Source organism: Chaetodon trifascialis, chromosome 4 (genome assembly GCF_039877785.1).
Source record: "Chaetodon trifascialis isolate fChaTrf1 chromosome 4, fChaTrf1.hap1, whole genome shotgun sequence".
Lineage (NCBI taxonomy): Eukaryota > Metazoa > Chordata > Actinopteri > Chaetodontiformes > Chaetodontidae > Chaetodon > Chaetodon trifascialis.
In genome coordinates, this window is record NC_092059.1 from 12,746,156 (window position 1) to 12,762,813 (window position 16,658).

The 16,658-nt window shown below is 43.5% G+C and overlaps 1 protein-coding gene across 1 annotated transcript in view; it reads left to right on the forward strand.

The window, feature by feature from the left end:
• Positions 1 to 16,658, forward strand: part of fbn2b (fibrillin 2b) — a 64,045-nt gene that overhangs the window by 27,703 nt on the left and 19,684 nt on the right. Inside the window, exons 7-16 of the mRNA XM_070961438.1 lie at positions 2,313 to 2,510; positions 5,182 to 5,307; positions 9,162 to 9,287; positions 12,938 to 13,090; positions 14,230 to 14,490; positions 14,609 to 14,752; positions 15,005 to 15,124; positions 15,302 to 15,427; positions 15,516 to 15,638; positions 16,371 to 16,646. Coding sequence (XP_070817539.1) covers positions 2,313 to 2,510; positions 5,182 to 5,307; positions 9,162 to 9,287; positions 12,938 to 13,090; positions 14,230 to 14,490; positions 14,609 to 14,752; positions 15,005 to 15,124; positions 15,302 to 15,427; positions 15,516 to 15,638; positions 16,371 to 16,646 — 1,653 coding nt within the window. The remainder of the gene's footprint in view (positions 1 to 2,312; positions 2,511 to 5,181; positions 5,308 to 9,161; positions 9,288 to 12,937; positions 13,091 to 14,229; positions 14,491 to 14,608; positions 14,753 to 15,004; positions 15,125 to 15,301; positions 15,428 to 15,515; positions 15,639 to 16,370; positions 16,647 to 16,658) is intronic.

Genomic DNA, 16,658 nt, shown 5'->3' on the forward strand with positions numbered 1-16,658 from the left:
ATTAGACAAAATTACTTCCGAATGTTGTCTGCAGGACGGATTCCCCCCTTATCCTAACCTGCCCGTGTCCATGCTCGCACACATCCACTGAATTTACATGGAAAACCTACAGATGTGCATACCACTCACACATTTGTGCACAAGACATGGAGTACACATGTTGATTGGAACATTCTTCCCTGTTTGTTATTTTGTGCTTTTAAAGAAAGTTGTTATTGCGGCTCCAGTCTTTTGTTTGGCTCAACGCTGCGGCTCGGACAGATGCTGTGTTTTCCTCCAGCCATGTGTATTTACTCAGACAAGTATGTGCCTTCTTGTGTATACATATGCGTGTAAGAGAGAAAATTGTTTGAGAAAGCATGTGTATGCATATATATTTAATTTAGCACACATGTATACACTGTTGACCTTGGCTGCTGTGTGTGACTGTGTAGGGTTGCTGGATAATCACAGTGTGGGAGGGTCCAGTCTCCTCTAAGAGGGGACATTGCTAACTTTTTCTCACAATAAAATAATGGCGGCCTTACTCTTAAAGCTTATCTAAATTTGCAGCAGAGTAAGCAGGTGGTATTTTGTGTCTTCGTGTTGTTGTGTACAGTTGTGTTTGCGGAGCATGAGTAAATACATGTGGTGTATGGGTCACTGTTCCAGTGTGCCAGTCAGGCCACGTGAGGATGGAAGATCAAATGGCGGCTGATAGGCAGAGTAGAAAACAGACAGACAGGAAGCCCTAAAGTGGGCAAAGAGAAATGAAGACAGATGGATGAGAGGGAGAGCTGGCGTGAGCCCCAACCTGCATTCTGCATGCTCAGTTTGACCTACTTTATTTTCCTCCCTGCTTCTCTTTTTTTCTCTTTCTCTCTGCATCTCCTACACTTTGCCCCATTCTCTGTGATCCCCTTTCATGTAGCACAAGGAACCAATAAGTCTGAAGAGGGACTCCCACCAGACACCATCACTGAATCCTATCTTTCCATCTCATTCTGTCCTTCAGAGTTGAGGGAGCCGCCGTCTTCCTCCACATCTCACTGTCACAGCCTTGGCTGGCCAACCATGAAGTTTGTCTTTCATCTCCTCTGCAACAATCTAACAATCAACTTTTTTAATGAAGGCTATATTATGTTTGGCGCCACTGCAGAGAACTTAATAAGGGTTTCTCCCACAAGGGAAGCCATCATTAAGCTGTATGTGATTGAAAAGACGAACGCCGTATTGCTGAAATGGTTTCAGCATGAAGTCACTGTGCATGATTTGCAAAGTACATTTAACAAGATTATGCCATGGTTTCACTGGCAAACAGCAGTGCAGCAGAGAGCAAGGTGATCACTAAAGACATTTTGTTCTCGTAATGTGTTTGCTTGCAACAAGCTGCTGTGCTGTTACCGTCCTTTCCCAAACGATAGGATGTGCAATTTTAATACATCTGTCTGGCTTCCTGGAGACGTTTGTGTTGCTTTTCTGTTATTGGCTGCAGATGTTTGCTGACGACCTATGTGTTTTTGCAAAGGCACACAAAAGTGCATTGTCCCAAAGATGACGTACAGATGTGTTCAAATGTCACATTCCTTTTTAGAGTAAATGATTGTCATGGGGTGATCGTTATTGCTGACATTAGCTGGTTGTACCGTCATATGGATGGAAACAGAAACCACCACTGTTCAGCCCACTACGCACTCCTAGTTAAAGTACTGGAATGTGCTTCCGTATGTCAATCCAATGGGTTAAGTTATTATCACAGAGACTAAACACATAGCAGTGATTCCTATCTTATTGCAAAGCTCCTGCTGAAAGAAACACTGTGGATGTGTTTTGCAGTTTAATACGAGCAGGTTTAGTAAGAAAATGCCTGAGTTCTCGTGACCTAATGTGATCCATTATGTTGCTACCGACTCTCATATTGTTCTTCTTAAGTCCTGGTAAAAGTCTGCTACTTGCAAATACTTCTCTTTGTCAGCTGAGTCTTGATCCAAAGACTAACCACTTCAAACAATTAAATTGTGAGAATGTGTTTAAAGGTCCTGTGAGTCATCTCTTGAAAATCATCCTCTCATGCTGTTCCAACTTGTTTCCACATCCATTCCTCCTTTTGTTTTTTTAAGAAAATGAAAGAAAAGATCCCTGACTCATTTAACTAGATTTTACAGGAAATATGCCTACTCCTTTATTAGGAAATTTCCCAACTACTGTATGCTCTTAATCTGGTTTCATTCAGTGCTTCTCCAGATGTGTGTGAGGATATTAACCACTGGTTTAGTCAATCAAATGTGAAACCAGTCTTTAACTAAAAAAGAACTGCCTCTTTCCCTCCACAGACTACAGGACTGGGCCTTGCTTCACACAGGTGAACAACCAGATGTGTCAGGGCCAGCTCAGCGGAATTGTCTGCACCAAAACCCTCTGCTGCGCTACCATTGGTCGAGCATGGGGCCACCCCTGTGAGCAGTGCCCCGCCCAGCCACACCCCTGCAGACGAGGCTTCATCCCCAACATCCGCACTGGAGCCTGTCAAGGTCAGATTGGAGCACATGCAAGACCTGGCAGTACTTCTTTTCAGCATCGATGATGGAGGACACACGTAGCACACACATGCACACTTGAATGCATATGCATAGCCACACACGATCACCGCAGTAAACGCTGTAGCCCTTACTTAATCTGTTATCATCTCAGCTGCAACTCACAACATCCTCGAGCCAGTGTTAACAACACCGAGGGTGTTTACATGTACACAGTTGGCTGGATACAAGCTTGCATTTTCCTATTAAGGTCTTATTCAGCAGTAACTGCGTTACTTATCCCTGTGAAGGCTATAAACACTGTAAACAGTGAAAAGCTTTAGGTTTTGTTTATTTATGTATCAGTATCAGCAAGTCCCAGCCATCACATCAGTCTTTCTTAAAGTAATGTGACCTTATCCTCACGTTGCTTAAACCAGTCAGTGCATACATGGTGCTTATATCAGATAATAGCAGAATATTAATGTGCATGTATTAGACAAAGCACATAAAAAGCGTTTACTGTATTCACTCACAAAAATAATACTTGTGCAGTTATTCAGTAACAGAATCAAGCAGCTCTGGCTAAATGGGTCAACAAGAGTGATTTATGGAGATTTTAAGAGAAAAACCGGGGGAAATATGAACTGAGATTGACCTTCTTTCATCAACATTCCTGTTGCTGGTGTCCCCAAACCCCCTCAGACCCTCTCTCTGCATGCCTCTCACATAACCTATGGCCCTGACAAGACTAAGCAATAAGACTGCGTCAATATATGACACATGTGGAGGTCGTGTCCCCTGTTAAATGAGTCCAGCCAGGCTCTTTGTTGCTTCAATCCAGCTACTCTCGTGGACACACCCAGCACCACCCTGGGTAGATTGTGATGGCTGATGTCTAACTGAAGCTGTCACAGAAGGAAACTTAAGCTGGAAGTGTTTTGGTACTGATCGCACCAGGCCACACTTATTAACTTCATGAATTGTGCGTAGTGAAACAAAATGGCCATTCAGGCTGTTTATTAGGCTAGTGTGTTGACGCATCTGCCACAAACTCAGTAGCTCATAGTGCTTATCAAGTCACGTTGCTATTTATTCTTGTCAGGAGCAAGTCCATCTTTGTGTCCATGAATTATGCGGAGTTGGGTGGAGTGGCCCAGATGTGTTTATGTAGATCATTTTGGGTCCTTACATTACCGTGAAACTGCACAAGCCAGTAATTTTCATGGCTTTAGTTAGAGTGAAGGTGAAGACACAGACCTGTCCAAAATCATGTTAACCTTTTCATCAGCTGCTCCTGAATGCTCATTTGGACCCCTGTGTTTGTATTATATGTGCACTTTATGCTGGGAAAGTATGCAAATTGAGACAAAAAATCAGACACGTTCAGTGTAATGCATATGATCTCTTCCACATGTGAAGTACTAGTTTCTTCTTACCTTATGTGCGTGGAAACTTTTTACCCACTGAATTCATTCATAACAGTTATGTGTTACAGAACTGACAGCTATAACAAATGCAGGGCCATGATGGAAATAGTTAGGTACAATAGCTAGTGGTTTGAAAATAGGCTGTATCTAGCAACAATCAATGTGCATATGCCTGACAAACACACATGTGGGAAAACATACCAAAGGCATGTAACACAATCATGTAGAAAATCGTAATACTACAATCTGCCTAGCTGTATGTATAAGTCTGTAAGTTATTTATGAGGCTAACTCAAAAAGATGATACATCTGGGATCAGTAACTGGTTTGTATTTAGCTCCACAACTTCCTCTCTTTTGGAAGTGGCTGCCAGGCTGCTCATATGTTAGAGGCATGCCAGTGTGAGACAATCACTCATGTCTCTGTGACTCTCATACCTCCTCTCCTCCTCTCTTTTCTTCCCTGAATCTTTGTTTCTGGCTTTTCTTCCATCCCTCTCACTGTCCACTCTCTTTCTGCTGACACATACACACACACACACACGTACAACAAAGACACCTAATTATTAGAGAGCCTACAGCAACGTCTTGCTGGAAGCAGCACAAAGCACACCTGACCATGAATCCAAATGTAAAGATCTCACTCCAGGCTCCACATCAGGATGCTGGCTGTGTGTGTGTGTGTGTGTGTGTGTGTGTGTGTGTGTGTGTGTGTGTGTGTGTGTGTGTGTGTGTGTGTGTGTGTGTGTGTGAGTGTATGCGCACATATGTGTGTGTTTTCCAGGGTATCCACAGTTTCTTACAGGAACCCACCCACTGACATATTCCCAATACTGGTAAATGTGACTCACATTGAATGCTGGGAAAAACGTACATTTAAAAAGCCGTTTCCTGTTCAAACAAGAGTGGAGTGGGTTTTTCTGGAAGTGGTCTTAGGCGTCACAGCCAATGCCAAGTTACTACTCATTTTTTAAGTTATTCCCTCTGCAAAAAAGTAGAATGGAAAAACAAAGAACAGTGTTTTAGCCACAGAACATGTGCCAGAAACATGTGATGTGAAAAATGTGCTTTGAACTATGTGAAACAGATGTAAACTTTAATGTAAAGCACATAGTTTCAAATTAATCTGACCCCTTCTTTGTAGTTTTTGGTGTCTCTCTCTTAAACCGATGCTCTGTACTTACCAGTAACTATCAGAAACGTTGGTCTCATTTGCCTCTTCTCATCAGTTTCTGTGTCCTTCCTTCGTTCTCTTAGATGTGGATGAGTGCCAGGCAGTGCCGGGTCTCTGTGCCGGAGGTAACTGCATCAACACCGTGGGATCATATGAGTGCAAATGTCCCGCCGGCCACCGTCAGAGTGAAACCAGCCACAAATGTGAAGGTGAGTTGTGGAATAACAATTAAGGAAGAGACCTTCATAATGAGGATCAAAGGTATTTAGTCACCATATAAGAAACATTCAACCCTGATCAATAAACAGACCATGAGGACTGGTGGCTATCTTTGAGGAAATATTGATAAAGTATAAAAATCAGTGCGCATATCTTACAAGGAAGAGGCATTAGATTACTAAAGTAATCAAGGAGACAGTCAGAAGTACAACCTCCCTCACTGTGCAAAATCAAATGTCTTATTTTAAAGTCTGATCCAAAAAAAAGCTGCTGAATACATTGAAATTAAGCAAAGAAAACCAAGCTAATGTTAGCATTTTGAAACTAGCATTATTTAAAATGGGATAACGACTAATAACCACAAACTCATTTTAAAAAATGTGATGACAAAGCATCGCAAATTATCATCAACTTTACTTGAATGAGTGCACGAGTGAACTTATCCCCGTTCCGAAAGGAAGTGAGACGGCCACAGACCGTGCACTTAACGATAGCTGTGGCTTTGCTGGGATCAGTTGACAAATCTCCACGGGGCATTTAAAAAGTGACTACATGTTCAGAGTTAAAGATGCCTGGACATGTGCAGTAAACACACTCGTGCACATGGAGAGTGGACTCACATTACAATGTGTTGATTGGGTGGAATTTAAACAATGCCCAGGCTAAACAGTCTGATAGTCAGCCAGGCAGGGGCTGTGCCTCTTGGACTGAAGGCAATGTGTTCTTAGTCTTTAGGGAGGATTACAGAAAGCTCTTAAACCGTTCCAGCCAGATGACAGCTTTTCTACTGGACAAGATCAAGGCTGAACCTGCTAACATGGTGTATCGGTGCATGAATTATTACCTAAATTCTCCTTTTATTAACTTGTAGCATGGCCTGGAGCTAGAATAGACCTAGGATACAACTGTTCATATTCACTAAAAAAAAAACAGCATCTCCACCTTCAGATTCATGAGAACCAATTACAATGACACGCGAAAAGTGATTTATGTTGCAGTGGATGAAGGAGGAAATGGGGAGGCTGACTTCACTAAATTCACTAGAGTCCCACTTTCAGTTGCGGTTTTGGGTGAGCGCCACCAGCGGTTCAGGACTGAGAGTAAGAAGAGAATGAGCGCTTCCAGAGAGATCCTGAGCGCTGCTCAAAGAGATCTGGGTGTGGATGTTACATTCCAGCTGGTACCAAACAGCACAGAGAGGCTGAGCACTGAGCACTGTACAGCAGACTCAAGGACTCAAGTAGAGAGTCCTGTGACCTTCGTATCCCTTCTTCTTCTACTGATGATTATATGGTGATTGACAAGAGAGGGTGAGAGGGAGAAAAACACGAGGATTCAAAGCTAAAATTACACACACCTGGCCTTCCATCACTTCATATACAGAGAAAGCTCTGTTTTCTTCAGCAAAAGTCATTGTGGTCACAACAGGACTAGAGCTGCAACTAAAGGTTCCTCTCATCTTTGATTCATCTGTCAGTTACTTTAAAATTAACGTGTTTAACCTGCGCAATGTCAGAAAAAGTGAAAAGTTGTTTTAAGTATCCCATAAACTGTGATGAGAGTCTAACCCTCATTAAGTCTGAAAAACAATGATATGAATCAGACAAAAGCAGCAAATCCTCACGATAGGTGCTGGAACCAGCAAAAGTTTTTACTTGATAAACTAGACATTTTTTTTGTTTGTTTTTTTGAAAGTGGGTTCATTGTTTCTGTTTTTCAGGTGAGAAATGAACTAATTGCTGTGGCGATTTTATCATTTGACCCATGCAGCGCGAGTAAAGAAAGAGTTCAGTGTTTGCAAAGCTTGTAAAAACAAAACAGCGGTTGTGACGTGTATGCTCAGTCATGGATCGGCAGGAAAGCCATGTTTAGTGAAATCTCTCAAACAATCAGACCAGGTCCTTTGGGGAGGGCTTTTTATTGAAACGCCTTTCTAGCTAATGCACAAAAAGCCTCACTGCGAGCTTTCACGGTGAAATTAGTGAGGATCTGGAGCAGTTAAGATGTCATGGATGTCTGATTGTTTTGGGCACAACAAGGCACCTGGTTTTCTGCCCCCCCCCTCTAGTTCAGACTGTGCTTAACAGTCTCTCCCTTTTCCCCCTCCTCCTTCTCCCTTTTCTGCTTCTTCTTCCATTTTCCTTCCATAAATACAGTTCTTTGGCTGAAAACCAGCTGTTAGTGCTGAACAAAGAAACACTTACGGCATCTGGGAGACTTTCTCATTACGCACACGGACCTCCCCATTGCTCCAATGCTGGCGTATTCTCACGCACTCACGTTGCACTGATACTCACACACACACACACACACACACACACACACACACACACACACACACACACACACACACACACACACACACAGTTTCACAAATCAGTTTCGATTAGATGAAAATATGGAAACTGGCCCAGTTTTGTCCTGATGAGCCTTAGATATGTACACACAGTAACAGATTTGATACCTCAGTTGTAGACATTTATCCAGGTGACACACATTTCCCTCCACACACACACGCACAGTCAGTCCCACAGCGCTACGTCTGTGTGGAGCGTAATGTCTGGCATGCTGCTGCTGCTGCTGACACAAGGTTTATTTGGCTGGGTTTTTACAGCCTCACCTAGGCCTTCTGCTGCTGCTGCTGTCAGACAGGAGTCAGCAGGGGAAGAGCGGCCTCTTAGCTTCCCACAGCAGGCGTTACTATGCACATCCACGCTGAGACGCAGACACAAGCACGCAGAAAAACACATAAGTTACACACTCTTTACTCCAAGACAAACACTAACACACCCATCGCTTTTCCAACTGAAGGGCACACGCACACACGCACATTACAGCAAGCACCACATCTGCACTAATACTGTAATTATGCCCCGCAGTGGTGCAGTAATTACGTATACGTATAAATAAGCATGACACATCATAAAAACTCAATACCTTCTGGAACTTAACTTTGGGGTCCCCCGTCATGGAGCAATGAGGCTCCCTTTCACTGAATAATACAACTTAATACCATCGTAACGAGCACCACACCAAGGTGGGCCCAGCCAAGGAGCATGCCCAGGTACTGGCACACAGAGTCAGACTGTGGCACGTTTGAATAAGGTCAGCTTATTCACTTTAACCTGGGGAGTTTAAGTTTCTTTAAGCATGGCCATTTCTTTCCATTTAGTTGCCATTTTGTACACTGGAAACAATTCTAGATACCATATTTGCACCTATAATGGTGTGCATACCTCTGTTTTGTCTTAACATTGCAGGTTTCCCTGAAGTTCCCTGCACGCGGAGAACATTGCTTTGTTGGTTGTGTGTGTGATTATTTTTCTTTTTTCTCTTACACACATTGATACTAAAATGCTCCTTTTTTATACCTTACTTTGAGAAATATAAACAAAAGAAAAGCAGAGCAAAAAGCTAAATAAAACAGTATAAATGGTGTTAAATCCAGCAGCTCTCTGATCCAGTAGAGAAGGCTATGATGAATCATAGCTGCTGCTCCTCTCGCACAGAGATTCACAGTTTATACTGCTGGATTGTTCTTGTCATTTACATGTCTCACAAGCTTGAGTTTTAGCCTGAAGAGAGAACACCAGAAGTGAAGTAATTCCACTTTGGTAGACTGCAGATCCATTTGGTTTGCTTAATTTGTCCTCAGGGAGAAACTGTTACTCCAGTGCAATAAACTTTTACTGCAGCGCGCTACTGCATCTTTCCAAACAAAGAAATTTTGAACATTGAAAAATTTTTCTGAGCTGGCTTGAGGCATACTCGACAGATGTGTCCCGTGATGGGAGATCAGATGAGGTTTTTATGATGTAACTGTGTGTCTGTGTGTGTCTCTCAGATATCGATGAATGCAGCACCATCCCTGGCGTGTGTGATGGAGGAGAGTGTACCAACACTGCTGGTAGCTACGTGTGCACCTGTCCACGAGGCTACATCTCCAGCACGGACGGGTCCAGATGTGTGGGTGAGTCTGACACATGTAGACGTCACATTTCCAACACTTCTCTCTGTCTCTCGTCTGTGTATTTCCTCGCCCCGTGGCTAGCTAAAAGCTTCACATCTGGCAGGTAAGTTTCCTGTGAGTGGAGTTCTGATGAGTCAAGCTGGCCTGCAGACCTGTGGTCACCATGTGCAGACAAACACACTTGCACGCACTATTTGGCCTTGACAGCATTAATCTCCTCTAATGTTAGAGCCCCTCTGACTCATTCACACACACGCTGACACACATACACTGCATACTTCACTGACATGTCCCATGAAACACTGCCAGGTGTTAATCTATTCCTGCAGCCCTCACCCCTCATGGCAGCCACAGAGAAACACAACCAGGTGTTAATATATTATTTCAAGATTTAGCCCCAAAACAGACAGCTGTCTGTTTAACCCTATCGGCATCACAGGCCCAACCAATCTCCCATCCAGTAAAAGCTCCTGTAGCAAAGTAAAACCTGTGGACTGCTGTAATTGAAAATACATGTTTCCACCCAGCTCCATCTTTCATTGTGAATTTCATCTGCGCTATTTAAGTTATTTTCTGGTTTTCAGGCAATTCATCCTCCATCATCTGTGGAAAATAATGAGCTTCTCTGTTTTTACTTTGGAAAAAAAAAGTTTCAGAGGAAATGGGTTGAAAATACCAAGAAAAGCAGTTCCCAGAGTCTCACATGTGCGCATACATAAGCAGGGCGGAGGCTGATCTTGCAGGTAGTGTGTGAGCTTGCTTGTCATGCGGTGGATTGTTAAGCTTCACTGTAGCAGACATATGGTGTCGTTTAAGAGAAAAGAGAGGAAAGACAAAAGATAGCCACAGCTAACTTCAGCACGGGGGAACCAATATATTCTATGTATATCTATATATGGAAGAAGAAGAGGAAAGAGGGGATGAAGAGGTGATGGAGGATGGGTTGTGATTTCCTTAACAAACAGGTGAAGCACTGGAGGGAGGAATGAAAGATAACCAGGATCATTAGAAACACAGCCTGGTGTGGCAGTGTGTGTGTGTGTGTGTGTGTGTGTGTGTGTGTGTGTGTGTGTGTGTGAGAGAGAGAGAGAGAGAGAGAGAGAGAAAGTGGATCACACACTGACACAGTGCTCCAATCACCCAAACCCAAACGTTCTCCATCTGTCTGCCTTTATGCGTGTCCATATTTTTCTTTTTTTCCTTTCCACTGTCATCCCCTTTCTTCTTCTTTGCTCTGAAGAGACGTTACTCTCCCTCTCCCTCTCTCTTTCCCTCTCCCTCTCTGTCTTTATGGATCACTTCAAAGCTCATTACTCAACAGTTCATTGATTTACAGTAGAAAGTCTCTTCTGTTTACTCCAAACTGTTTCCATGTCCATTTAGATTTTCTCTTTTCTCTTGCTCAGTCCCCTCTGGCTTTTTTTGTTTTTTGAGTCTTTTTTTAACAGTTTATTCCCCAAATTGAAGTATTTTCACACTCTGGTCCTTATCTATCTTGCCATTTCCTCTTGGACCTTTTTCCCTTTCCATCTTCTGACATCTGGATCCTGCACCTCACCTCCTTCAGTTGTGGTTTCCAGTTGCTCTTCTGCAGACTCCTGAAGGGAAAGAGACAAAAAAAGAGTGAGCAAATAAAACAGGTGCCAGACACAAACACTATATATCCGTCCTCTGTCTCTGTCCCACTTCCAAAATGGACAAGACTCAATCAGGAGGAGACAGAGGCAGAGATAAATAAACCCAAACAAAGCCAGACTAGACTGGGTCACCTCCAATTCATTTTTCGGATATTCCAAACCAGTGATCCAAAGTCACACTTAAACACAAACCAGGGCTTGGAATTTCCCATACTGTCTGATCTCTTTGCCCTTTTTGTGGTGAAATTGTAAATTGTTTCATGTTTTAGAGGCAGGAAGCATAGTTCTGGTCTGGGGGTTCTCCCATGTGGCTCTAGCTGTATTGGCTTGTGTTTTGAGGGATGTACTGTACCGTGGTGAAGTAGACCAGTGGGAGCTGTTGGGGGGCCTGACAGTAATCAGAGCCTAATGCCCTGTCACACAGTGGAAGCCTGAAAAAAAGAGGACCTGTCCAGTCAGTCAGTCTGTAAAAACACCTCCCCAAATGAAAGCATATGCTTGTGTAGTGGAGCAACACTAGCGAGCAAACCACAGTCTGGATCCAATTTGAGTCATCATCATCCTCATCAGCAAACCACCCCTGCTCCGCTCCCCCTCTCCTCCACCCGGCCTCCAGCTCGGTCACTCCGATGAGGTGTTTTTAAGTTTTGTGCGTGTTTGTGTACATTTATGTATGTACGCAAGCGTATGTGTTTGGATTTGGTCATGTTTTGTGTACATGTCTGTGAATATGTATGGGAATACATACTGCATGTACATGTGTGTGTACTGTACTGTATGTGCTCCCAGACACTGCGCACCTCCTCATGTTCTGTCTAATTGGCAAGAATTGCTCCACATGGAACTGATTAATTCCAGACTGCTGGCTCATTAGTGAGTTAATCGACTTGCGCTCCCCTGCCTCCACGTCCCCCTTCAATCTGCCTTTCCTTTTTCTCCCCCTTTTTTCTGTAGGTGAATTTAAAATTCTCTCTCACATATGTTGCTCACTTTCTAAAATAATACACATGCTTTCTTTCTCTCTCACTCTGCGTTTTCCCTTCAGTTCATATTTTCTCCAAATACCCAGAAAGCCCCCTGTCTCCTTCTCGATTTACTCCTCACACATGCTCTTTGAACCCCAGCCCCCTCTCCTGCCCCATTGACCCTGACCTGGAAAACTGTAACAAATAAGACCCCCTTTTGGAGGCCCTACAGATTCCTGCAGTTAGTCGAGACCCCAGGCAACCTTTCCCACTGCCAGCCCATAAAGAGGCTTCCTCACCAGCCACCATAGAAAGGCCAGGCCAGCCCCTCTGACTTACAGCACTGTCGTTTTGAGAGCTGCGATTACCTGTAAGCTTTTCCCACATATAATGCCGCGTCAGTGGTGGAAATGATACTAAAGCAGTGACCTGAAGTCCTGCATTTAAAGAGTCACACCAGGCTGAAAGACAGTGTTTCACTGCCCTCTTTGGTTCAAAGTTTCAATGCAGAGGTGCAACACTCTGACCCAGCGGCACTGGTGGGAGTTGATGGTGTCCTCTGTAGCACCTGTAGCTACACCTAACAGTAAACTGACGCACCCTGATGTACACCACTACACCATTACAGCAGGATGAGAATTTAAACTAGAACTCTAATCTAAGAATAAAAATGTTAAATGGAAAAAAAGAATTATTATGCAAATACACAGATGTTAGTATGTTTAAATGCTTTTACATGCATATTTTGCACTATGTATAGTATGTGTACTTGTGCTTTCATTTGTCCATACAGTAGAAAGTTTAAATCTTAATTTAATTACGGCCTAGTTTCAGCCTTAACTTAACTCTAACTTTAATGTCCATGAAGGAAACTTTGTCAGTCACAGCCGAGGGAAACGCAGATCCCACCAAAACTTGGACACGCACAGCGGCATATTAAAATCAGCCATGTATATTTTTTATATTTGACTCAGCTGTGATGACCTTTTGAGCTTAAAGTCATGCCTGCTGCCTGCTCAGTAAACCTGTTAATGTGTCTCCTCTTCAGATCAGCGTGTGGGCACCTGCTTCTCTGCTCTGGCTAATGGCCGCTGCGCTGCAGAGCTGAGTGGTCAGTACACGAAGATGCAGTGTTGCTGTGACACGGGACGCTGCTGGGCTTTGGGACAGATCCCTGAGATGTGTCCTGTCAGGGGCTCTGGTGAGTACACCTGAAAACAAGACATACAGAACATGCAGATCCTATGTTTCAGTCGTTGACAACCACAACATCTATGTGAGCCGCAAACAAAGAGATGGAGATGAGCTTGAAATGAGGACAAAACATCCATCACCTTCTTCCTCTGCTGACAAAAAACTGGCAGTCTCCACAATAGATTGTCTATGACTTGGCATAAGCACAGGCGGTAAATAAAGCCATGACAGCGTAATTGTTTCACAAGCCAAATGATTTTAACACAGTAATGTTACACTAGACAAGACTGACGCCATTAGAGAGAGCTTTGTGTGTGTGTGTGTGTGTGTGTGTGTGTGTGTGTGTGTGTGTGTGTGTGTGTGTGTGTGTGTGTGTGTGTGTGTGTGAGAGACGGAGAGGGCAGAGCCTCCGATGTCATGAACACAAACCAAACAGAGAAAAATGGAAAAGATTTGTGTGAAGATAATGACCCATCATCTCCTCAGTCAAGATGGAATTCAGAAAACTCTTCTTCTGCGTGATCCATGACTGATCTGTTGCTGATCTTCTTTCACCAGCAGTGCCAAAATAAGATGTGTGTGTGTGTGTGTTTGATTAATTGTGACTGTCACAGTAAGTGAGGAACATACATACAAACAAACATACAGTGCTGTACATTTATACTGTCCTCACAGACAAATACATGCAGCTTCTGCATAGAAACTTTAATTCATACTTTCAAGCATACAGTTTAATAATGCCCTGGACTTACTGAAACTACATTCCAAAGCAGAGCAGAGTTGATAATTTTTCTCATATTACTTGGTCAGGCTTTGCTCCAGTCATAGCATATCTGAAACCAGTAAAAATTTAATTACAAACTTCGACAAAAGAACATGAAAATTTATTGCAAAGTGCAATGGCCTTTTTGCATTCTGCAGTTCCAGGAAACGGTGAGTACATTTCAAATATACACTGTAAGACTTTGAGTGGTGCTTGTGTGCCTGAATTACTATAATGATCCACATAATTTAAATACAGAATCCTTGTTGGAGCAACTTGAGGGCTTGAGGTGAATGTGTTCTTCTTCAGTTTCATCTGGAAACATAACCTACAGCAGAACGCATCCACTGATTCGTTCTGTGCGATCTCTGTTTCTCTCATAGATGAGTTCAGGCGTCTGTGTATTGTGGGGGTTCCCCAAGGACACGGCCTCCCTCACGGCTACCCCAACGGACACTTCCCCAACGGCAACGGCAATGGGTTCAACTATGGATACAAGTTCCCCAGTGTGCCTAATGGTAACGGTAACGGAGGCATCGGTGGCAACGGAGGAGGAAGCTTCGGAGGGAATGGTGGGAGCTTTGGAGGTAACGGGGGAAGCTTTGGGGCCAATGGAGGAGGACTTCTGAACCATCCACATATAGGTGAGTCGCTCTGTGGATCTGAATAAGTCCGTTGAAATGGGAAATGAAAGTTGTATTACAATGTTTTATTTTTGTTTGTCTGCTGCACTGTGTTCATGTGTCTGTTGTGTGTTCCCAGGCACGGTTTCTGTAAACGACTCTATTGACGTGTGCAAACATTTCACCAACCTGTGTCTGAATGGACGCTGTATTCCCACGCCCACGAGCTACCGCTGCGAGTGCAACATGGGCTACAGACAGGATGTTCGTGGGGAGTGTATTGGTAAGAAACACGCTCACATACACTGTACTGTACAAGTGCACATGCAAAGTTATTCAGTCAGTTCCCAGTAACCTCTTTGAGCCATACAGGCAGACACAGTGACTGTGTGACAGTCCCACAGTTAATTACATGCACTACACTGCCATCTTCTGCTGACTTAAGGAACTTAATGCAAGTGTAGGTTGACACTTGCAGGAGAATTCAATCTGAAAGTTGGTGGTTTTTTTTGTTTGCTTTATTGTTCCTCCCCAGATGTGGATGAGTGTGTGAGTAATCCATGTATCAATGGAGACTGTGTCAACACACCTGGATCGTACCACTGCAAGTGTCACGAGGGCTACCAGGGAACCCCTACCAAACAGGCCTGCATTGGTATGTGTGACTGCTGTCGAATTATATTACTGTAACAAGTCCCCAAGATGTGCCTGTGTATCTGTCACTGAAATAGTTTTAACATATTTCCTTAAAGCTTTGAGGCACAGTTTAATGTTTCTGTTGGTTGAAATATGATAAACTCAGCCACATCCTTTCTCTTCCCCCTCTCTTTAGATATTGATGAGTGCATTGTGAATGGAGTGATGTGTCGCAATGGCCGCTGTGTCAACACGGAGGGAAGCTTTCAGTGTATCTGTAACGCTGGCTTTGAGCTGACTCCCGATGGAAAGAACTGCATCGGTAAGAAGCCGATACAGAAACAGGTTGACTATACGTGAACTTTCAAATTCATAAACTTGACCTGAATCCTTCCCCTGTTTTGCTCCAGATCACGACGAGTGTGCTACCACCAACATGTGCCTCAATGGCATGTGCATCAATGAGGATGGCAGCTTTAAGTGTATCTGCAAGCCGGGCTTCGCTTTAGCACCTAACGGACGCTACTGCACTGGTATGAATGATTTATAAAGTACAAACAGAAACCTCAAGTAATGAGCCAAACAGGCTTCTTCAAAACAGTGCTGACAGATTTGGTGCTCTTTGATATCCTGCAGATCCTCTCTTGAAACCATTTGAGCACAGTTTTGATTTAGAAGAGCTTTTTTGAAACATTCCCAATCTGCTGTTATACACCGTCCAGAAAAACAGAGATAGATTAATTTATGAGTCTCTGCTGAGAGATTTGTCTGGAAACTTATAGACTATCACAACATAGCACAGACAGCACAGGTGCATATCCCAAATACAACACATATCAACCTAAATAGATTTCCTCATCAAGCTCTCTGTGAGTACAGATGGACTAATTCTAAGGGGCTGATTTTATTTATGACTGATACTTGGAAAAATGCCTTTTTTTTTCATTTTGTCATGTTGCTGTGACATCAGTGAAAATATTATCCTGTGAAAACGCTCACCTGCATAATCCAAGATTCTTGAAATGTGGTTTTATAGACGATTTCCTGAACTTACAGTACGTTTAGCATCTGGAATGAGAAACAAAACAGCCACCATTATATTAAAGTTTACAGGGAACTCATATGATTTGTATATTTATCGTTTTGAGACACTCCTGGAGGAGTTCTAATTGATTCTCTAATTGAAGTAGAACATTCATGTCTACCTTAGCTCATAAACCAAAGCTGTCATTGGACGTATACAATATGTGCCTTCTCTTCATCAGACATTGATGAGTGTCAGACACCTGGGATTTGTATGAACGGCCGCTGCATCAACTCTGAGGGCTCCTTCCGCTGCGAGTGTCCTCCTGGCCTGGCCATCGATGTGGATGGGAGAGTGTGTGTGGACACTCACATGAGGACCACCTGCTACGGCGCCATAAAGATGGGCACATGCTCGCGACCGTTCCCTGGTGCAGTGACCAAGTCGGAGTGCTGCTGTGCCAATCCTGAACACGGTTTTGGCGAGCCTTGCCAACCCTGCCCCTCCAGAAACTCAGGTAAAATCATTG